The sequence below is a fragment of the Rhea americana genome, unplaced genomic scaffold (genome assembly GCF_003343005.1).
Source record: "Rhea americana isolate MKP2758 unplaced genomic scaffold, rheAme1 scaffold_69, whole genome shotgun sequence".
Classification (NCBI taxonomy): domain Eukaryota; kingdom Metazoa; phylum Chordata; class Aves; order Rheiformes; family Rheidae; genus Rhea; species Rhea americana.
In genome coordinates, this window is record NW_028186856.1 from 975693 (window position 1) to 999688 (window position 23996).

A 23996-nucleotide genomic window follows, 5' to 3' on the forward strand; every position below is an offset into this window, starting at 1 on the left:
CGCAGCGGCGCCCGCCGCCCGCCGCCAGCTAAGGCCCCCTCAGAGCCCGCGCCCATGGCGGCGCCGCCGCCCGCCCCGCGCTGGGCGCTGCTGCTGCTGGTGCCGGTGGTGGTGCTGGCGGGCGGCCCGCAGACCTTCGAGCTGCCGGGGGCCGCCATCGACAACATCGAGGTGAGCAGCGGAGGCAGCGTGCTGGTGGCGGGCGGCAGCTGCCTCTACGAGCTGCAGCCCTCGCTGCGGCTGCCGCGCCGCGTGTTGCCGCCGCCGGCGCCGGCGCGGGGCTGCGCGGAGCCGCCCGGCGTGCGCAGCAAGCTGCTGCTGCCCTACGCGGAGGCGGCGGGCAGAGAGGTGCTGCTGGCCGGCTGGACGCAGGCGGAGGGCACCTGCCAGGTGTGGGACCGGCCGGCCTACCGGCAGCGCTTCAACCGCAGCGAGGTGGTGAGCTGCCTGCCCGGCGGCTCCACCGCCGGCGTCGTCTTCRAGCTGGCCGGCTCCTGGTACCTGGCCGTGGCGGCCACCTACTCTGCGGGCGTGCACGGCGCCCGGCTGGGCTGCGAGCCCGCCCGCTCGGACGCCGCCACCGCCATCACGGTGCGCCGCACGGACAGCCTGCTCTCCAGCGAGGAGCTGGCCGTCATCAAGTACCGGTCGGACCCGCTGCACTTCGTGGACGCGCTCCGCTGGGAGAATCGCCTCTTCTTCCCCTACTACAAGCTGAAGGCCGAGCTGGGCRAGGACGGGGAGCTGCCGAGCATGGCTGTGCTGCGCCAGCTGCGGCCCTCGGAAGGCGGCTTTACTCTGCAAGGCCAGGTGTATCTGGACTGCAGCTGCATGAGCCTCATCGTCTCCTCCAGCCTCGTCCGCCAGGGAGCGAAGGGCTGGTGGGTGGGCGTTTTCCGCCACAGCCGGAGCACCAAGGCCTGGAACAGCACCGCCGTCTGCATCTTCGGGATGGAGGAGATGAGCGAGCAAGCCTGCGTGTCCACGCACTTCTTCGGGGACGGGAACCCTTGTGTAAGTCGTGGCACTGCTTTTGTTAAGCTTTATCCCTTRAAAACATTGTGGTCACTGTTGTCGTTGCCGCTGCTTGTGCTTCGCTCCGTCAGGTGTCCCAGGCAGATGGACCTGAAGGCTCATGAAGTTTGGGGGAACTTCGGAGCTGGGCCAGGCTTTGCGCATCAGCCCTGACTCTGTCAGCCCTAAGGATTTCTCTAGCACTTTGTGTTTCTAAAGAGCTGATCCGCTAACCGGTCCTTGCAGCCTGTCTGATGGGTAGTGCCCTTCCCAGTCCCGTTCCAGGAAAGGCATGGCAGAGAGAACACCTCCGGAGGGCATCCTGGGTGTGAGTCTCAGGCTTCTCAGGCATGTGCCCTTTGCTGCCAAGGATTAGTCATACTTCACTTTATTTTCTGTAGGGTCTAGATAAAGCATTTCCTACCTTGTTCTGTGCATTCACATCTCACATCATTGCAGCTACATCAGAAGTGAAAAAAGCCCATCAGAGCGACTCCTGTGCACTGGGCTGTGTGYGTTGTTATGCCCACTGCTCACTAGTTGTGATTGCTTGTGTGATGGCTGGTGTTTTCCAAACCTCCCAGGATCGTCCCTGCTCAAAAGGGCTCACAAAACTCACCCAAACATGTATACACAGCAGACAGCCATCCTCTCTTTGGTGTTGTGGTGGTTACATTTTTACAGCAGTGGTATCCCGTGGAGATCCCCTGGTCACCCACTTCTGCAACACTGTCTCTTCAGCTTCTTCATCCTTTTGGAGTCAGCTCTTCATAGGGAGGGCAGGATAGGCAAGGCTTCCAGGTTTGCTGTGGCCTTGGCAACTAGTAAAGAAATCAGCTAAAATGTAATTCAAGACAAGAAGCTGCTTTTGCAAGGCTGTTCCATGCTTTTAAAAGTCACACCCCTCAGAAGTCTTTTCAGTTCTGTAGCAAAAGCAACAATGCTGAAATGCTGTAGTTCTCAGGGAGGACTATAGGGGATCAAGCCTTCATAAGAAAGCCATGACCTTTTGCAGCTCCCCCACCATCCACGGACTCTGCAGCTTAACCCCTCAATTCTTCGTCTGTTATGGCAGGAATTTGTTTTAAATTCCTTGAAAGAAGTCTAGGAAATTTACTATTGTTCCTTGACTTCCAAGATCTAGCCCGTAGCAGAGCACAGTGCTTGAGATTCTTCCAGACAAAAACTACCAGAGGGCACATATGATTCAATCTGCTCTTTTCCTTACTGAATTGCAAGACCATTACTGGTGTTTAAGGACCATAATTATGAATGAGAGCCCCGTATGCGGGTGAAACAACTGTGCTGAAGTCAATACCAAAACACTTACTCATTTCAACAGAGCCAAAACAAATCCTTTTCAATGCCAGTTTATAACTTAACTGCATGATTTCTACACTGTCATGTGTCAAACTTGCTGAATGAAGTTCAGATCTCCTTGCATCCCAAAATACAGATTTGCTATTTGGATTTTGAATGTGCATTCTTTGTTTCTAATTAGTCATGGAGTTTCTTCGCTGGAAAACAAAGGTGCTTTCCGAGCCTGCAAAAGCAAAAAAGAAATGTCTCTGCACATCAAGTCCTTAATAAATACATTTCAAAGTCTGATGTTAGAAATTCCAAATAAGTTTTTTTGCAATTTATAGGGTATGGTAACGGCAGATAATTCTGTCTGATCTGTTGTCTTCTGAATCCCCTATCTCTGTTGCACCCAGGTGTCTGAATATGGAAAGCCAACATTCCTCTTATTTAAGGATAGGTCTGATTTAGCTCCAAACTCTGTTATCCCAAGGTAACTGTCATGTCCCAAAAGGCTTGTCTCTCCTTGAAACATAGGTTGTATTTGGCCGTAACACAGAAGAATCTCAACATCAAAAATGTTTAAAATGACTGCTTAATATTATGCCCCTAGCTATAACAATGTAGTTAATTATGATACTCTGGCACAATGATAAATATAGCTTACTACTGACAATAAAATGGTATTTAGTATTTTTTGAGATAGCAGGCATCAGAGAGTTGAGCAGTAATATGACCTCTAGCATTACATGACTAATGATGCTCCCTTTTTAAGCTAATTGTATGTGCTTATAGTGTATAAACATGGAAACAAATGCAAGTTTTTCAGCTTTCATATGAATTTTTTTAGTACAGAAGGTTAGACGAGGCTAACACAGAATAAGTTTAGAGATGCCATGCCCATATGCTTCTGTTTCTGAGTTGATTTTGTCCATATCCTTTTACTGTCACTCACTAAATTGAGTCCCTGAAAAGTGGAACATGTCCTTTGACTTGAAAGTGTACTGGATTCAGAACCAGCAGGAAAACAGTGCCTAGCATGTTGGTCAGCATGGCACTTATAAGAAAGGTGTATATAAAAGCTTGCAGTGGCTCTGATCAGAAAAGAGTGTCATGTGGGCACCAAGCATTAATAGCAAGTTGTAGAAGATGTGTAGACATGCAGCAAGCAGCTGGGCTTACGTGTGCTTTACAGCTCAGTCCTGGTAATGAGTGTGTGAAAGTGTTGTGCGTGGAATTCGTGCTCTGTACAGCATTTGTGACTGGTGGGCTAGTGGACTGAGTTGGACATAACCCTGATTTTTGCCTTGAGGATGTCATTTGTTAAAGGGTGCTTGTGGGTCTTAGTCTTCTTTGCCTAGTACACTTGAATTACGGAGCTCAGGCATGATGTGGTCTCGTGTGCATATACGGACACATCCTGTCAGTTTATATATGGACTAAAAATACAGTTTTTTTTTCACTGTAGGAATACGGTTTATAGTGAGACAGTATGTTAGGGATTAGTGCCAGTCTTGTCTTTCTTCTAGTCTTGCCATTCTTTAGATTTTTGTCAACACTGTCATTATCTTTAGACAAGACATCTTCTTACTTGTCTGCACTTGTACTTGCATAGCCTTGGCGCTGTGTCTCTAGCAGTACGCTGTGAGGGATACTCACCCCAAGTTGTTTATGCTTTTGAATTCCTTAATACACTACTGACTACCCTAAATTCAGTTCAGTACTGAGCTTTCTGGCCCTAATCCAGCAAAGCACTTAAATKCATCTTTAATATCAGATGTGTAAGAAGTTCCATCATCTTCAAAGGAACTGCCCATGCATCTAGCGTTAAGTATGAACTTCTGTATTTCACTGGATTGGAGCCATCCAGGATAGCATCTTGTAGGAACTCATTCATTTTAAGTTCTGTGATCTCTTTAGTCTTGAATTGCTCCTTAGCCCTAATTTGACATTTGTATTAGGTTTTAGTGCGGGAGTTGAGCCTGCCATTCTGAATGAGTGATTTTTTAAAGATCCTTGCTTACCAACTTTTTGAAAAAGTATGCGACTCTGCCACAAATTGTATGGAATTGCTGCTTATAAGAACAAGCTAATTCTGCCTACATTTCATGCAGTAGCGTGTACAAAGCATTTTGTCCAAGTTGTCTGTGTTTATTTTTGATGCATATCTTGTTGGATTTCCAGAGATACTATCCATAAATAGCAATAGGCAAGTGAAATCTCAAGCAAAAYTCTGTGAACGTTTAGTTTTTATTCTACTTGTTTTTCTCTGATCCATGCTTGATTTTGAGTATAGCCAGTTACACACACCATTTAGCTGTATATTTTAAAGGCCTTGCTAGTGTAAACTACATGTACACCCGCATATGCTCACAGATGTGAATTTGCCAAATTTAAACAAGAATTTGCCAAATTTGATACTCAATTTCTTCTCAGAAACCTGACTGAACAATAACAGATGATTTTTGATGGATTGCAATGATGAAATTGAAGCTGCCTAGCTAAAACATATGAGGAATATTGGAATTTGTCACAAACTTGTTCCAGTACCTAGTGACCAGCAAGCCTTTCCTTCCCTTGCTCTGAGACTGAAGGGAAGTTCCTGGAATCTCAGCTATATCCCAGTGATAAGGATCTTGCAGGCCCTAGATAAGCCAGATGAGTCGGAAGAGTGCTTAAATTAGAGCACATCAACAGGAGAGAGTTGTAGGACATTACCTAACCACAGTGACAAATCCGGAAATTAGGCTCACAGTTGGAGAAAGTGAAATGGGAAGAAAATGACTCTACATTTTTACAGAGAGAAAATATATTAAAAAAAAAGAGACTTGTAACTGAAAGACAGAGGGAAGTTGTTGCATTTTATATTAAGATGTTTACTTTATGACGTACTAAAGGCTAACTGGCTGGCTGGCTCCTAAATGATAAGGTATCTTGGTTGAATTTCCATCTGCTGTTTAATGAAGTAAAAATATACAACAGCCTCTTTGAATTTTTGTGTTTTTAATTGAGAAATGAATATGTGAGTTGGTATACGCCCCTTAATTTATAAAGAGTAATTTAGAATTGTGGACCAGATTTTAGCTTTCCCTTCTCTACAGAAATCAGGTGCTGAAGTCAACAGAGCCACATCAGTTTAATCATGGCCAAATTTACAAGAATGACATTAAATTTTTGTGGTAACTCATTTTAAGTGAGTCAAAATTTTTTATTTAAGTAAAGGTTTACTGAATATCATTTGGTGTCAGGATTGGACATATAATTAATTTTCTAGTAATAAAGTAATCTCCTGTGTATTACTAGAGCGCTACTATTTCATTTGCTGTTTGACAGCTGTGCAGATTTTTAGAGTTAGCGTTATCGTATTGCTGAGTGAATATTTCTGTCCAGCTACAATGAATTCTCAGTTTGTCTCTATTTGGTGTGGGAAGTAAGCCACAGGAGTCTCATAAGCTCTCAATTGTCAGTAATGAAGAGTTTCTTTTAGTCATCTGGCTTTACCAGGTGTTTTTAATGGAAACTTTTGAGGGCCATGGGGAGCTCTTGAATAGAGGATTCATTTCCTTGGGATCACAGAATCACAGCGTCATTCAGACTGAAAGGAACCTCAGAAAGTCCCTAGTCCAGCCTCCTGCTCAAAGTAGGATCATCTGTGAGGTCAGACCAGGTTGCTCAGGCCTTCATCTGGTCAGGTCTTGAAACTTTCAAGGGTGAGGACTGTTGGACTATTCAACTTCTCTGAGCTCCTTTTCTGCTCCTTAATTGTCCTTATAGTGTGCTTTTGTTTTATTATATTTTTTAATCTCCTGTTCCTGTCCAGTTGGAATCTCCCATGTCTCAGTTTGTGGCCATTATCTCTAGTCACCCTGCGTGCAGCTCACTAAAGAGCCTGGTTCTTTGGTCTCTCCAAAGCTAAGCTCTGGGCTGAAGCTGATCCCTCAGCCTCTCCTCATAGAGAAGGTGCTCTATGCCCCAGACATCCGAGTGGCCCACTGCTGAACTCACTTCATTTTATCAACATCTGTGCTGTCCCCAGACCTGGACACAGTATCCCAGATGCAATCTAATATGTGACAAATAAAGAAGATAATAATCACTTTCCTCAATCTACTGGCTATGGTCTTGTTGATACAGCCCAGAATGCTGTTAATTCATTGCAGCCTGAGTAGACTATTTAGCCTACTGCCCTCCAAGACGCTTGAGTTGCCCTCCAGCTGGTCAGTCTCCAGACCATACCATTACAGGGGGTTAGTCCATCCCAGGTACGGGATCTAGCATTTGTTCTTGATGAATTTTTTGAGGTTCCTGTCAGCCTATCTAGGTTCTTTCAGCTTATCTAGGTACCTCTGAATGGCAGCCCTATGAGAGTATCGACTCATTTTAGTGTCATCTACAAGCTTGATCAGGATGCTTTCAGTGTCATCCTCCAGGTTACTGGTAAAGATTTTGGACAGTTCCAATGTTCCCAGAGGAACTCCATCTGTAATCACTCTCTAGGTAGAGTGCACACCATTAACCAGTACCCTTTAGGACTGATCATCCATCCAGATTTTCATCCATGCAGTAGTCTTTCCACATTGACTATAACATCCGAACTTGGATACAAGGATACTGCAGGAAACAGTGTTAAGAGCACTGCTGAAGTCAAAGTAAAATGACATCCACTGGTCTCCCTTTGTCCACAAATTGAGTGATTTCATTATAGAGTGCAGTTAGGTTGGCCAGGCATGATTTATCCTTGGGCAATCCATGCTGGCTTTTTCCAGTCACTTTCTTCTCTTCATGTGCCCAAAAATGGCATCCAAGAAGATTTGCTTCATGATTTCTGAAAGGAATAAGTGAGGCTGACCAACCTGTGGTTCCTCAGGTCATCCTTATTCTCCTTTTTGAAGATGTGCACAATGTTTGCCTTCTTCAGCTATTGGAGACGTCACCTGATTTCCACAACCTTTCAAATACGAGAGGGAGTGGCCTTGCAATGATATCAGACAGCTCAGCATCTTGGCTGAGCCCATCTGGTCTCCAGGACTCACATGGGTCGAGATATTTCAAGAGATCCCTAACTCAAGCCTCTTCCAGTATTGGTAATTTCCTCCTGGAGCTCTGTAAGCACAAAGGCCTGCTAGTGAATAAAGAACCTCATCAGCATCCACTGTCACTAAATCGCCTTCCCCATTCAGCAATAAGCTTGCATTTTCCTTCTTTATTCTTTTACTGCTCATATGGTGGTAGAAGCTCTTCTTGACACACATGACATCCCTTGCCAGTTTCAACTGTAGATGAGCTTTGGCTTTCCTCGTATTCCTGCACATCCTGGCAATTCCTCCTTTGTAGCTTGTTCYTGCTTCCACCTCTATACTGCTTTTCTGCATTGTAGTTCAGTTGTGAGTTCCCCGCTCAGCTGAGCCTGCATTCCAATATGTCTACCTGTTTTTGTGAGTTTTCATGCTTGGAGGAGGTTGTCCTGAAAGACGTGCCAGCTGTCCTGAGCAGCCTTTCCATTCAAAGCTACTTCTCATGTGCCCTCATTTATCGGTTCCCTGAACAAGCTGAAGTCTGCTCTCCTGAAGGCCAAGGTCTGTGCTCTGCTATCCTCCTTCCTCACCACCCTAAACTTAGTTATTTCATAGTCACTAGAGCCAAGGCTGCCATTGATTATCACATCTCAGTCTGTTCTTCCTTGTTTGCAAGTAGCAAATCCAGGAGAGTATAACCTTCACTAACCCATCTGGCTACTGTATTGAAGAAGTTATCCCTGAGATGCTCCAGAAATTTTCCTGAATTGCTTGCTTCCCATGTGTTGTCCTTCCAGCCTGTATCAGGGGCGTTAAAGTCTCCCAAAAGAGCCAGGGCTTATAATTTGGAGGCTTCCTCAAGTTACTTGAAGACTTRGTCCACTTCTCCAACTTGTTTGCGTGATCTGTAACAAAATCCCACCACAATGTGCTCAGTGGTCTCTTCTCTCATGTGACACCCCCCCACACACAAGCTTTCACCCAGCTTGCCACCCGTCCCATGGAAGAGCTCTGTACAGTTGAGCTGCTCCTTCGCAACTCCCCATTTTTTTTCCTGGCTTCTCGTTCCATTCATCACTTCACTCGGTTGTATGAGCGGTCCCACCACATCTCAGTTATTCTGGTGCAGTCACAGTTCTGCATCCACCCACAGAGCTGCAGCTCCTCCTACTTGTTTCCCAGGCATATATACACAGGTACTTGAGGTGGGACCCCTTTTGCCCTGTTTCGTCTTTCCTGGGGGCTCTCTCACTCTTGTTGCCCTGCCCTGTGAACTTAGCACCCCAACTTCCCTTTCCTCACTCGACTGCAATCTGTTGTTAACCCCTCCCGAAATACTTAGTTTAAAGCCTTCCCTGCCAGGTTGGCATGCCTACAGGCAAAGATGCTCTTACCCTATTTTGTCCAAGAGACCCCATCTCTCACTAATAATCCTCATTCCTCAAAAAGGACCTTGTAGGGTTGATAAAACCGGGCCTTCATATCCTTCCTTTTGCCCCATAGCTCTGTAGTCACTCTTGATTCACGGTAGGTCTCCCTTGGCAGTGTTTGTGGTGTCCATGTGGATGTGCAACAAGGAATAGTACTCCAAGATGTGGAAAAGCATTGATAGTTCCTCTGCAGTGTACTGCATCTGGGTCCCTAACAAGCAAAAATCCTCCCTTGAAAGCACAGCTGTTTAGCGGATACGTGCCCTCATCCTACGCAGAAGGGGATCTCTAAGCACTGTCAGCTACCGCTTCCTCTTGCTCTCTCCGTTAATACTTGGTTCATGCCCAACTGGCTTTGAAGCCTCCCTTAATGGAGATCATTCTCCTTTCTTGGTTATTAGGGCACTTTACTGATTCTGTAAATTCGGATCTGAGGGCAGAGAAGGAGCTTTTCTCCTGCTGCCAAAAGTGACAAGCTTCTAGCCTCCCCCATCTCAGGTCTCCATGGGTCACTTATTAAAGCGTAGCCTCTAACTGTCCCTCCTTCCTTGCATCATGAGGCTCAGGATCTTGCCTCTGCAAGGTCTCTGTGAAGACCTGCTGGTTTCGCGTTCATCCTCCCCAGTGCTCACCTGTGGTGATTTCTCTTCCTTGCATTGCTGTGCAATGCACCAAGAAAAACGTCCTCAGGGAAATCAAGTCTTGGAATATTTCGTCTCTTCWTTCCTTAGCCCTAATAATGACGCGTTGCATGTACCAGTATTTAAATTTGTTATCCTCTGATAGAGTAAAAAGTGATGCAGGAGGCTGAAGGATGGTGAAGTTAAGAAAGACAAATGAAGTTCCAGAAGCTTTTTCCTTTTGGGAAAGGCATTTATGTATTTCCATAAGCTCAAGTGTTGACTATTACTACACACTTCTCACAATTTTTGTCCCTTTTGTGCCCCTATTGGCTAGCTGCATCCATTCATTTACTCCAAGGCTCAAATCCTGTATTTTTACTTTCTTGTCAGACTGTGATATGTTGAGTGCTGCATGAGCAAGAAGATGCTGCCCCTCCCTCTGAGGCATGCAATGTAAAAGAAACAAGAGAAAATCAAGATAGAAAATAGTAGAGAGAATATAGTTGCCACAACAGGAATCATACAGGGATAAATCTGAAAATGGAATACAAAATATAAAATATGAATAAATACCTTTCAAACCCATAATCCCCAAATAGTGTAGAGAGCTGATCTTAAAAGTAAAATATAAGTTAATTCAGAAGACCTCTAGGCTTACCTGTGAAAGTGAAGATGTTTTGGGACCACAGAATAAAACARAAGGGTGGAACTGGAGAATTAGAAAAAACAGCCTTCTAGGACAATGTAGCCTTTTCTTGTGCGTTTYGTGTTTTCTTATGAGCCTGAAAGTTTTACAGGGTAGATGACCATGGAGATAAATGACTCTTGAGGTAAAGAGGAAGTTTAGACTGTAAATGCATTTTAGGGCTGGATTTAGCTGTGAAAGAAAAAGCTTGGAAAGACCCTACAGTGCTGTAACCCCATTAGGCACAGTGGAAGAAGTAAAAGGGCTTGTTAAAAAAATAAACGCACTTAGAAAAAGGATGACGGAAGGGTGAAAGCAGCAGCTGCTCCCTGGAGGGAATGGGCAAACTGGAGAAATAGGTTGCAAAAGAGAGAAGATAATTTTTGTTGTGACTGCCCACTGATTAAACCTCCCTCTTGTTATCTTTATTAGCTCAATGTCACGATGACCCTCCCTCTAGCAAGTGGAGTGAGGGGAGGAGACTTCCAGACTTGTCAGTATTGCTTCTTCAGTCAGATGATGGGGATGCACTGATATGACACTAGTTATTTTACTAGTGTGTGGGTCAAAATAAAATSTGGCAGCAAAGCTTTTCAGATTCCGTGTGATTATTCCCCTCTTCTGAGGTCTTCTTGTACAGAGTTCAGAAGGAACCTGGGGTGGTTTGTCTTCCTTACAGTGCTATACAGTGCAGCAAGGAAAAAGTCGTAATCATCCTGGAAATCATAGCTTGGAAGGCTTCATCTTCTCATTCCTCAGTGTGAGTGAGGGCTCATTGCCTCCACCAATGTTGGTTACCCTGTGATCTGATAGAAAAGTGACGGCTCTTAACGTTTTCTACTTTAAAATGCTTGCAATCACTTTTTTTTTCATATCTAAAACAGGCTTCCATGGTACTGAAGTCTCAYGCCTAAATTGATTTTATTGGAGTTCTTTGCCAGTACATGACAGTTCCTACGTTTTCTTCCTACTGCATGAAAAATTATCTTTTTCTTTAAATATGAAAGTTAATCAAGTCTGCTTTTACTCCAAGTGGCTCTTCTTGCAAGCTAATTAAAATAATTCAGATGACTGAAAAAAGATTTTAATTGACTTTGGATTGAAATTCAGAAAAAAAATATTTCTATGTGGAAAGATTTTTTGGGGTTCAGCCAGCATTCTAGTATGCAGGAGGGTTGGATTCAGCTGTTGCTTGAGTCATGGGTTTGCTTCACGACTTTGAGAAATGCCTTCACCTTTCTGTGAAATGAGGATTTTAGTGGTTTGTTCTCCCACTCCCCACTTTCTGTCTTATGTGCTAAAGCACTCAGGGGGTTCCTGTAGATTTAGGGGTCTGTGCTGGAGGCTGAGGTTGTAGTCATTTTAAGCTGACCTATGGAGGTTGTTGCCAAGGGCCCAAACCTACCTGAGCTCTCCTCCCACTTCTCCCTGCCTCCCTCTCCTTTGTGCCAGCACTTGGGTCCATGCAGCTGCATGTCCACCTGCTCGGGAGGCTGGCCCACATGAAAATTCAGGCAGGCAAGCAGGCAGGTAGACAGATAGGTAGATAGATGGGTTGGTTTCCAGGCCATTTTCCAGCTGCAGCATTTCTTTGATCAAACTCATTGCAAAGCTGTGTGCTACCTTATATATACTGGGAAAGAGGGAAGCAGGATATGGCTGGGGTTGAAGCTGTTTGGGGAGCAGATGGGATCACGCTTTTGGCAGCATCTGTCACTAAGATTGATTTAAAGCAATTACAGGATTGCARAATTAAGTTACTGCTTGCAAGGTAGAAGGCTGGGTTTGTAAGAGCTTTGGGATGGGGGCGGTGTCTCACCTAGCAAAGGAGCAGTGCCTAGTGCAGTATGGTCTTCTTCTGTACTTGATGTTCTACAGTGCAGATGATAGATTAGAGATATTTGGTTTGGTTTCATTTCCCCTAAGATGCAGGGATTTCCTGCACTATATTTTCTTATATGAGCTTCTTACATGCTTCTGTTACATAGCATCATCCAGCTTGTAAGTACTGAGAATTTTAAGTGACATTTTCTTTTGAAGTCTTCATGGGTGTGTTTAGTCTAGACATAGTGAGCCAAAAGTTTTCATGGTCACTCTGATATAACTCATACTCTGCTGTAAATAGCTTATCATTTTGTGAAAAAAGGTAACGTGTATTATTCGGACAGATTTCTCTAATGCCAAATGATATTCAGATAATGTCATATAATAGTGTATATTATAAAATCTGCATTATTTCTGTTTTTATTATCATAGTTTTGTCATAACAGGTATTGCCAACTCTGAATTAAGCATGTCCTTGGAAACCTTCACTTCTATACATAGAAGAACTATGAAAGTGCAAAGAGCAAGAAAATAACCTATTTTTAGTGCTAGCACTGATATGAACTGTATGATGCTCTATCTCTTTTATATTTATGTAATATGCAAGTCTCAGCTTCCTTTAGTGTGAAGCAGGAAACCGGAAAGGGGAGGATGTAAGTCTACATTTCTGACCAGAAAAAAACAAACAAACAAATGATGTCTGTGTGTTTGAAGAACCTCCTTTCTCTGGAATACATACATGCTTTTAAAAGTCTTTTCTGAGTGTGTCCATAGCCTTCATGATAGATTCAGTCAGGTGACCGCAAAACATTGCCACGTGGAGAAAAACTGGCAGTTCAGAAAAGGTCCAGGCACTTTGTCCCCTAAAAAGAGAGATTCGGTTGCGAAGTAATGTGCTGCTCTTAGAACAAGCCTATGTCAGTGGTTTAGCTGCAGAACRTATAATCTCTACTGCAGATGCAACCAGATACCGTATAAAAAAGTAAGTATTTTCATATTTCATGCACTGCTTCCAAGGATATTTTGCTCTGAAATTGTGCCAAAATAAAAATAAGCTGTTATCTAAAATTGAGCTCTCTGAGAATCTTTTCAGGGGGGTTTCTTTCCTTTTTATTGATGTTTTGYCATATAGGTGAATAGTTTTAAAATAATTTTCTCTTGTATCTGATTTTCAGGAAGCACGATCAATCAAGAARTTACCTACCTTGATTCACTCTAATTTAGTGGCTGTTTATGGCACGGTTGTTTTGAATCAGATAGTTCTGTTTCTGGGAACAGATGATGGACAGTTATTGAAGGTAAGCTGAATGTGGATGCCATGGGAATRCCTCCCTTCTGCGCCAGCTACTGGTGTGTTCAAAAGAGTAAAAGTTTCATGTATTTTTATACACTGTAACAGAATACTCTGAATCTCTGTCTTTTTTTTATTTGTTTTATGAAGAAACTGCTCTCTTGTTACTTGGAGAGCAAGATAACCTTCAGAAGCAATTATGTGCCCTGCTTAAAATTCACAGAAACATTTCATTAATCTACTAATGACTGTAGTAATTAATTTCTGGACTGCAGAGTTCTCAGTTGCACTGTCTTTTGTTTACTTCCTTGCTTTGTTTCTTTTTTCCTCATGGAAGTACTAAATACTACTAGATTTTGGAAGCCTGTGAGGGGAACATGTTTGCTTGTTTGTGTGTGTGTTTGTTAGCCTATCTGCGTGATGTGAATAGCTGTCCATTAGAGAGAAAAGCGAAGGACTCACTTTGCCATAGCTTCAGAATAGTTGACCTGTGCCAGCTTAGATCAGTCACCTAGAGRTGAAAGTCACCTTATCTCAGTATCAAACCTTTCAACCATCCAGTCAAATGTCTTTATGGTTGAATTTTTTTCTGGAGTTTTGTGAGAATGTGTATTTCCTGTCTACACGGCAAAGGATTTCTCTCATTTTTTGTTTTTATTAAACAGGCAGTTGGAGGGGAATATAATAAAGATGATGAAAAGATTCTACCCATTTGATTTCACTGTGCTAACCTAATGCTTTTGACAATGAAAAATAAAATCGAAGGCTTTTATGTCCCCTTAGCAGAATGAGGAATATGAATGTATCTCCCTTGTTTAGTCATGTTTATGGAAATAAGAGGTAAAAAGTCATAGAAAACTTTGTACTGATGTTAGTGTACTTATTAACTTGAAAATTAAAGTAGTCTCTGATTCTCTTGATTTCTGTGAAAAGAGTGGCAGAAAACTCTGGAGTTACACAAGGTAAGAAGAAGTAAGAGCAACTTAAATGTATACTCACAGAAACCACGAAGAAGCATCTGTCTTGAAAGCATTTGTCAGTAACTGTCATAGGTTCCTTTTTACATGATGATAGTTCTCATCTGGTGGTGTCATGGATCTTAATTTGTTTTGTGAACATCCTACTCTCCACTCCATTCATAGAAGTACTTAACACATCATGACTTTTATTGGATATAGTTATCTCTTCCACATTCAGTCTTTCTGTCAATCAGGAACACATTTGATGAAAAGAATGTTTCCTACGTTATACCAGTCCTAGGTTCAGTGCAAAATGTGTCTGGTCTGTATGTGGTAGCAATTCGGTTCTGACTGCCTTTTCCTCCATTTTTCTGCTATATAAGACCAGGTATGATATTGAATTTTATCATGGCATAGTAAATCATCTGAGAGGTTCTGGTATACCTAGTGAAAGAGAAAAAATTAGGCTTATGATTAAAATATTAACTGATAAAAGGATTTGTGAATAATTTCTTTTCACTTGTTTTAGGCTATTCTTAATGATGATATGGTGTCTAATTGCCCAGAGGTTTTATATGAAATTAAGGAAGAAACTTCCGTTTTCCCCAAACTTCGACTTGATCCAGTAGATAATAACTACATCTATTTATCCTCTGCTAATAAGGTAAGTACAATATTAAATTCAAGTAAACTGCTACTTTAAGGATTTACACCRTTTTATAAGTGAAATGTCTGTTTGGATCAGAGTCAAACCTTAACTATCCAAATTCAGGTTACTCGGGTTTTGTCTGCACTTCTGCAGAGCTCATAGGAGCTTCCATGTCCATGGTGCTGCCTCCTGTTCCTATAGCCCAACAGGGCCCTCAATCCCATGCTTATTTTATGTTATTCTGTTTAGAGGTTCTRTATGATTCTTTTTTTCCTGGAGCCTTGCATATCTGACTGGCTTCATGCAAAATGAAGCTTGGAGTTATCAAACACATCTTAACATGCTTTGGGGAGGATGTTACTCTGAGTTGGTAATCTAGGCCTTAGTAGGTTAGTGCCTGCTATTTGACTATGCAGTCTCTAAAGCAGAGGAGTCTTTTAACTGAAGAGATGGGTTTGAAGTCTTAGTTCTGCTGAGGCTAGTGATAAAATTCTTATCATCTTCAGTTAAGCCAAGTCTCCACCCCACCAAAAAAGGCACAAACTGAGCACAAACTGCAAATTCCTTCATCTCACCAGCAGCTGGGAAGACAGCTGTGAAAATGTATGGGCTGGCTGGCTAGCTTAGCTGGACATGATTTCACCCAGCACTTTGATACCTTCATTTATATGTATATGTAAATGTACACAGGAAAGACTTGGGTTTTTTTTAGCTTTAATAAAAGAGCATATTGTTATGGAGGAGCAACAACTTTTAGAAACAGCTTTTTTTTTTTTTTTTTTTTTTTTTTTTTTTTTTTTTTTTTTTTTTTTTTTTTTTTTTTTTTTTTTCTGGTAGTAGTCTATGATGCTGTTAGGTTCCTGAATCTACTGACTATCTCAAACATCTCCAGTTAAACTGAGTTTCATAATACACAGTTGGAAAAAAAGAGTAAATAAAGTTCTTCATAAAAATATAACCTTGCTTCTGTTAACAAAATACAGGAACTTTTAATTCTTGCAAATTCTTGTTAATATTCGATTTATAAATATTACAAGAATTCTTACAAATAAATGTTTTAAATCAAGAATGTTTTTATTATTAACATTATTAATTCTCATTATGATTAAAACATTATTATATTTTTAAACAAGATTTCTCTTTTCTTTTTTCCTTTTCTTTTCTGAAAATGGCTGACTAGGAAATTCAAGCTGAATGTACAAGTATAGATACATACAATATTATCACAATCATCTATATTTATCTAGTGAAATGGCATTTGCATGCATGTTTGGTAGTTGCATGCATTTGTACCGGTTTGCACATGCAGTTACCTGACACGTTGATGCAAACATAAATGCATTTTGTTTTGCACAAGCATTTTTGGATGCAGCTTCATTAGTCATTTAAAAACTTAAGTTCTAGTATGAGGAAAACCGTATTCTGCTAAGCAGAACATTATTCGTAAAATATACTTCCTTCTTACTATTATCGCTGTGCTAATGAATTTTTCATGCATTGCTTTGTCCATGCTGGCTAGTTAGCAGTAGAACCAAACTGTCATTGTCAGAGTAGTCTCATCATCTGATGACAAAATATGATATGTATAAAATAGGCTACAAACATCTGTCGAAAGTACTTCTGGCAGAGGTGAGCACATACAGAAACTTCCCCAAAGGCATCGTATTTGGATGCTGTCAGATTTTTAAAGGTAATCCTCAATTTCCTTACTTATGGAGGCTATTTTAATTCACTGTATTCTTTGGTTTTAGGTGAGAAGAATACCTGTTGCAAATTGCAGTAGATTTGTTTCCCAGCAAGAATGCTTATCTGCAAAGGATCCCTACTGTGGGTGGTGTTCTTTGAATCAAAGGTATTTTCTGGTGTTTTAGACCTGCATATAAAAACAATGCATTATTACTTATTGTACGCTTTTACAAGCTTGGGGCTGTTCAGCATGAAGATAGTATATCTTTGTATCTACTAAATTTTTATGAAATCAATCTTAGCCATAAATGTGAGTCACTTTATTGTCATGTGTACTTTGACTTCAGCAAGGCTTTTGACACTGTCTCCCATAACATCCTGCTAGATAAGCTCGGGAAGTGTGGGTTAGACGAGTGGACAGTGAAGTGGATTGAGAACTGGCTGAAAGGCAGAGCTCAGAGGGTTGTCATCAGTGGTGTGGAGTCCAGTTGGAGGCCTGTGGCTAGTGGCATCCCCCAGGGTCAGAACTGGGTCCCATCCTGTTCAACTTCTTCATCCATGACCTGGATGAGGGGACACAGTGCCTCCTTAGCAAGTTTGCTGATGACACCAAGCTGGGAGGAGTGGCTGAGACACCAGAGGGCTGTGCTGCCATTCAGAGAGACCTGGACAGGCTGGAGAGTTGGGCGGAGAGGAACCTCGTAAGGTTCAACAAGGGCAAGTGCAGAGTCCTGCACCAAGGGAAAAATAACTCTAGGCACCAGCACAAGCTGGGGGCTGACCTTCTGGAGAGCTGCTCTGCAGAGAAAGAACTGGGAGTGCTGGTGGATGTCAAGTTGACCATGAGCCAGCAAGGWGTCCTTGTAGCCAAGAAGGCCAATGGTATCTTGGGCTGCATTAGGAAGAGTGTTGCCGGCAGGTCAAGGGAAGTGATCCTGCCCCTCTACTCAGGGGCCTCATCTCGAGTACTGTGTCCAGTTCTGGGCTCCCCAGTACAAGAGAGACATGGAGCTACTAGAGAGAGTCCAGCATAGGGCAACGAAGATGATCAGAGGGCTGGAGCACCTGCCCTACAAGGAACGGCTGCGAGAGCTGGGCCTCTTCAGTCTGGGGAAGAGAAGACTGAGGGGGGATCTTATCGATGTGTACAAGTATCTGAAGGGAGGGTGTCAAGGRGATGAGGACAAACTCTTTTCAGTTGTCCCCCGTGACAGGACAAGAGGCAATGGGCAAAAACTGAACCACGAGAAGTTCTGCCTAAATGTGAGGAGGAATTTCTTCCCTGTGAGAGTGATGGAGCACTGGCACAGGTTGCCCAGAGAGGTTGTGGAGTCTCCTCCTCTGGAGATATTCAAGGCCTGCGTGGATGCAACCCTGTCTACCATGCTCTAGGTGACCCTGCTGAGCAGGGGGGTTGGACTTCCAACCTTACTGATTCTATGATTCTATGATTCATGTGAAAAGGCACTCTGCCTTTTAGAGCACATGTTAATCCTCAGATTTTTTAGGTTTGMACATAAAATTTATGTTGGGCTAAAAAGAAATGATTTTAGAATTCTTTTTCTAAAAAGATTTTTTTCTAAAAAGAAATTTGGTTTTAAAATAGATGTTCTGGATTCAAACATTGATTGGGATATGCAATTAYGTACACATGCTTGAAACAGCTTGATAGCTGGGCAGCGTCTTGCTTGTAAAAAGAGGAAAAGAGTGCTCAGCTGACTTCAACACTGACATTTCCTTGCTTTGTAACCATTGCCTTTTGCTTTAGGCCAGTCGAGAATGATTTTCTAAACACTTCATCTTCCCATTCAAGTCATGAGTTTTGAAGCTTTTTTGAATTGGGTTTCAAAACTACTGTACTGTACTTCTGGATGTGGAAAGACTGGACTTGAAGGACTTGCCAGGTCATCAAGGCTAGTCCTGACTATTGCAAGCAACCACACCATGTAAACCCACTCACACTGATCAAGCCCTGTCCTGAACTGAGGAAGGCTTTCCTCAGTGCTCAGATTGGCTGGCTGTCCAAGAGCTTCATTGTTCTGCTGCTTTAAAATATTTCTCCTTGTTTTCATCACAAATGTACTCATAGATAGTTATACACATTCTTCTGGTGCCAACATTATTTTAAAGGGATTTTCCCCCTCCCTCATATTTACCACCTCAATATAATTGTGAAAGCAATCCCTTCTTTAGTTTCATTTTGCTACACTAACACAGCAACTTGAATGATAGCACCTCTGTGCAATTTTTATGCATGTTTTTTAAATATAGATGACTAGGACTGTCACAGTATTTAAGAAGAGATGTCACCTTGCTCAGTGGTGTTTAATCCTTTCTAGTTTGTCCATCAAGCACTTTACTTGATACGTCCAGATATTGCAAATGTCTTCTTCATGACTGCATCACGTTGATGGGCCACAATCATCCACGATCRAATAATGCCCCCAGGTCCTTCTCTTTCTTTGTTCTGTTTTTTTTCCCCCAACTAATAAGTTTCCAGTCTAAAGCACATATGGGTTGAGAGGTTTCTATTGCTCTAAGTACATGTTCTTGTATTTTGTGCCATGTAATGTCATCGTATTTCAAGGTCATCCAAGTTTTCCTGTGTGATATTCTGATTCTTCTCTGCATGATGGTCTCAACTTGATATCATCAGCAGATGTCATCAGGATATACCTTCTTTTTATGCCARTTCATCAATGACTAAAACATTAAGCAAAAATGGTTACAACATTGATTTTTGAGGAATTCCACTAGTGATCTTCCCTTATAAGGTTAATACTACACATGTTGATTTCTTTCAGTGTCAGCATGATGTTGTTGAAGACTTACTTGTTTGTGTTTGCAAAAGTGGCTATTAAAAGAAACTAGATTTTTGTTCTTTCATGTGTTTTCTTCAAACTTCTTTTCCTCTCTTGTTAGAGGCTGTTTATGTTAAGGGTGTTAAACTTTTCTGGCTTTTAATTACCTTATAAAGAGCTTGAAAATAGGAGTTACTAGTCAGTAAATCCCCTATTTATGAGGGAAATCACCAAAAGTTTCCACCTGGTTGAAACAGAGATAATTTACTCTTTTGGAGAAAAAGTGAAWTACTGTAACATGATTCCCTTTAACACCTACATCATTTTTCTTTGTTAGGCACTTATCATCATTAAATGTTTGTGTTTGTGAAGATATAGCTCTGAGTGAAGCTTTAGAAAAAGAAAGAAATGTTTTTAGCAGAAGTTTTTAGTAAATTCAGGACATGTGTACAATACAGACATGCATACAAATACATAAAAAAATGTACAAATCACCATAGTAGATTTTTGTTATTTGGAAAAATATACTTGGTGTTGTCAGGAGACAAAAGTGTTGATTTGGTGTTAGGAGGCTGATTATATATGTTACACTAACTAGAGAATATATTTTATATTAAATGTGCGTTCCAGTTTTTAATAAAACCTTTTAGCAGTGCTTCATTTTAAAGACAGTGTGGATTCAAATCTAATGTTTCGATGAAAAAATACACATATCCCATTGGAAGTAAAAACAAAATGAAACAAAGTATTTCTACTCCTTGTTCCACAGGAACAAAGGTATAAATTCTCCTTTTCACTTACACGCATTCAAAAGAATTAGTCATAGCATRGTATGATTTCTCTTAATGTATATTGATTTTCTTCAGATGAATCAGATTTACCTGAAGTATGTTGAAATTACTCCAATACAAAGCACTGATATTTTCCATGGATTTCAATGTGGAAATAGTACAGTGTTTCTTAGTTATCTGGTATGATGAACCCGACTTTCAAATTTGGTCAGTGCTTGTGGCATCTACGGACTTCATTTGGGGGTTAGTATCTTGGAAAATCAAGCCAAAACTTTCTCTGAAATCATGTTCCTGTTCTACAAGGCAATCAGCATATTATAGCAAGACAGAGAGAAAAAACTCAGTAGGACCTGTAGTCAATGTAACAGTGGCATAAAGAACTAGCTTGCTGTGAAAGATTAGAGAAATTCTTCTCTCTGCTTTTCTCTGTACACAAATCTGTGCATGTTGGAAATCTGATTCACTGAGTACTTAAAGCAGATACTGCCCCTTCATCTCTCATGGAAGCCTCAGGCTCCTTCTCTCTAAATTTGCTCCCTTCCCAGGGATGACTAATGAATCTCATTCTTTGCTTTTTGTCCTTTCTTGCTGCCCTGTCCCACAATTCTCTTTCATGTTGTATAGAGTCTGGCCCAGTCTATCTTTCTGGCAAAACTAAACTCCAGAAATTTTCAGCTACTTTTGATCTATTGAACTTTTTCCCCTGCTTTCTTAGGAGCTGTCTGAACCTGAATATGCTGATTAAACCTTCTCAGCAGCATGTGGTTCTCAATAATRTTTGTCTGTTATGTTCATTCCAATAGACTCACAAACAATGTAGATTGTCTTGAAATAGGACTACAACAAAATATCTCATCCTTAAGCAAGTGATCTTCTTGTCCACTTGCTGTATTATTGGCCTGTACAAGGCAATTGTGAGAATTTTTGCTGAGAGGCACTAGATGTTGTACTTTCCTCTTTGCTGATACTTCCTACAAAATGACCGTTCCCTTTAGCACATAGTGTGAGTGTTAAAGGCCAGCTTTTAGAACAGCAAAAAAATATTTTCCCTAGCAAGAAAACATGCACAGTCTTGGGTCCTGGCTGACATTACTTTTTTGCCATGTAACTGCTAGATCCTTCTTCGTAGACAACGGAAACTGGCTCATTACTTCTATTGCTCAGGCAATCTAAGAATGCAGATATCTTTGTCCTGGGCAGTTTTAGAGATTCAATTTTATAGTTTTCTTCTTTAGTATTAGTGGCACTGAAATCTATATGCTTGTCTTGTGCCAAATATGGTAAATGTGTTTCTTCACATCTTCGACAGTGAGATCCTCAGACCATCAGAAACTATTGGATGTCTGTCTCCTGCATCTCATTCCTAGTGAGAGTTAGTTACCTATACATCCCTGAGCATACAGGTTTATAGATATCTGTTGCTAACAGATCTTGCCCTCTGCGGTTCAAAAATTGTGGCGTTTATGGACCTTAGTGATCTCAGTAAYGTGAAGAGAGATATGTATGAGACCAAAATTTGACCTAGTTAACTAAATTTAAAATATGTCAAACATATGCTTAATTTATTATAGTATAGTTATGATCTGAATGTATTCAAATGCAAAACTGATGTTYTTATACAGCAGGAACTCCATTTCCTCAGTTAGACCACACAGGAAGTGACCTTGTGCTTAACTGCATTCCTGCTGCCAGCAACTTGATTTACAGAGAAGATAGCTATCTGGTCTGTTTGTGGAGTTACTTCAGGCATTTTGGAAAGTGGTAGACATTTTTCTTAAAAGTCTTTCATTTCTTTTTTCTTCTGCAGAAAAAAAAACCCTTCTATCTAAATGTGTTTATACAGTGATCTCTGAAATCCTCATGAAAAGTTTTTGTAAATGCCTATACTTTGGAATCAAGTACACATATCTAATGTTTAGCAAAGGAGTAGTTCATTAATGCCCATGCGACTGGTCATGTAGTTGAGGCTACATGTGCTGCTGCTTTTTCGTGGAATTGAGGCCTCATACTTCTTTTGTTCTACCTAATTCAAACAGTCTGAGGGAAAATATTTTATGTAATATCTAGATATGAACACTATTAAAATATTTAGATATATGCAGTGAGAACTTACTTGTATTGACTTGYTAGCTATCTGAAAATAAGAGTTAAGCTATGGATTGTTCATTAACTCTCCACTCTGCTGTTTTAAGGATTCACTTTTCAAACTGAGAGATTTTCCATCTCATTTTGTTTGCTGATGTTCTGTTTTTTGTGTGTATTAATAATTGTGATCTTTATAGTGTTTATATCTCCCAGTATTTCCTCTTTCTTTCAAAATTTTGTGCTGTCTACTGTATACTTTCTATTTCCAACAATTTGCTCTCTGTAACATTTTTAGGTACTTTGTGCCATCCTACTTCTGAAATTGAATTTATTCTTGAAGATGGAGAAATCTATTTTGAAGTACCTCAGAKCAGTGGACAGTGAACAAGATTAATAGGAATGATTCATCTCATCAACTGTACTTGTCTATAGCATAGCTCTACATCTGAGCTTCAACCTCAGCTCCCCTTACATTCAGTGGAAAGAGCAGTTTCTCTCTGGTGTAATTCATCTCATTTTTGTGTGAATGTCTAAAATAGATGGGGTGAATCACACCCTAAAATAGCCCAGGTCTCTCCATTGAGTGTAGAGGGAACTGAGGGATCAGGTCTGGAGCTCTACGTTGAAAGAGTCTACAGTTAGGGGTAATGAATTCCAGCCCAAGCTATGAAGCCCATCATTTCTGGCCAATCATCTAATATTTCCTTGAGTCCCATTGACTTAGTCAGGACCCTAGAGCATACATTAATGTGTTGTAATTTATTTTGATAAGCAGAAGATTTTCCTGATTGTTTTTCCTKGGGCTTTTTGTGGCTGTTACTGTATTCCTGTAAAAAAATCAATCGTGTTCCTGTAAAAAATCAATAGCATTAAATAAGTTGAAGTACAGTATCTGCAATCAAAGCCACCATAAGGAGGCTAGTATAATTTTATGTATACTTTTAGGTGCACATTAAAAGAGAATTGTATACGTTCAAACAGCATAAATGGTTGGTATAACATTTCACATGCACCTGATAAAGATCTGAAAATCCTGCTAAGTTTCCCTGCCAGAAATCAGGTATGTACATGCAGCTTTATGCATATTTGTTTATTGTGATTTTACTTGTGGTGTTCTGTCACTTATTGCAGCTTTCCTTCTTTTGTCACTGTGCTCCATATATTAGTTGCTCTTATCTAAACAATTGGCAAATATATAGACAAACCCAGTAAGTTGAATGTGTAGATCAAACAGATGTTCTCTTCCTCTGTTATAAAACATATCCTCAAGCTATACTTCATGATACTGACTCAAATATTCACTGTGCTGACAAGGGTGTTGCTTCCATTATATCAGTTATTTTAGTATTTTTGGTGAGTATATATCAAGCATATTATCTACCTTCTAAGCTTTATAACAAGCTACAAAACATTCATTGGGACATATGTGCTAACACAAATAAGTCTTTAAGTGTTTGATGTTAGTGTTTATTCAGTGTCTGCTCAGAGCAAACATAGCCTTGAGTATTTGATTTTCAAGTATTGTGACTGGCCACTTAATTTGGCTGCTATTGTTCCTGGCTTCCTGACTGCATGCATTAATGTGCTTGTATTTGTAAAGCACTGTCTGCCAGAACAAAGGATAATTCATGATAAGACAATTTCTGTTTCCTAATTAAGTGCACTTTGTATATTGGTGCAAAAGTAAGCTTTCTATGAGGAGCTACACATTCTTGCTCAAATATTTTTAAGAGACAGCATATAGCACTGATATGGCAAAATTCTTGTATGAAATTCCTAAATGTTCCAAATTGTTCTCCTGACATAATTTACAGGTCTATTTAATTTCAGTAACTAAGCAATTT

General features: G+C 41.0%; 1 protein-coding gene across 1 annotated transcript in view; it reads left to right on the forward strand.

Moving 5' to 3' along the window:
- Positions 1-54: 54 nt before the first annotated feature.
- Positions 55-23996, forward strand: part of PLXNC1 (plexin C1) — a 69600-nt gene continuing 45658 nt past the window's right edge. Inside the window, exons 1-5 of the mRNA XM_085321289.1 lie at positions 55-1014; positions 13066-13188; positions 14670-14804; positions 16541-16641; positions 23098-23212. Coding sequence (XP_085177415.1) covers positions 55-1014; positions 13066-13188; positions 14670-14804; positions 16541-16641; positions 23098-23212 — 1434 coding nt within the window. The remainder of the gene's footprint in view (positions 1015-13065; positions 13189-14669; positions 14805-16540; positions 16642-23097; positions 23213-23996) is intronic.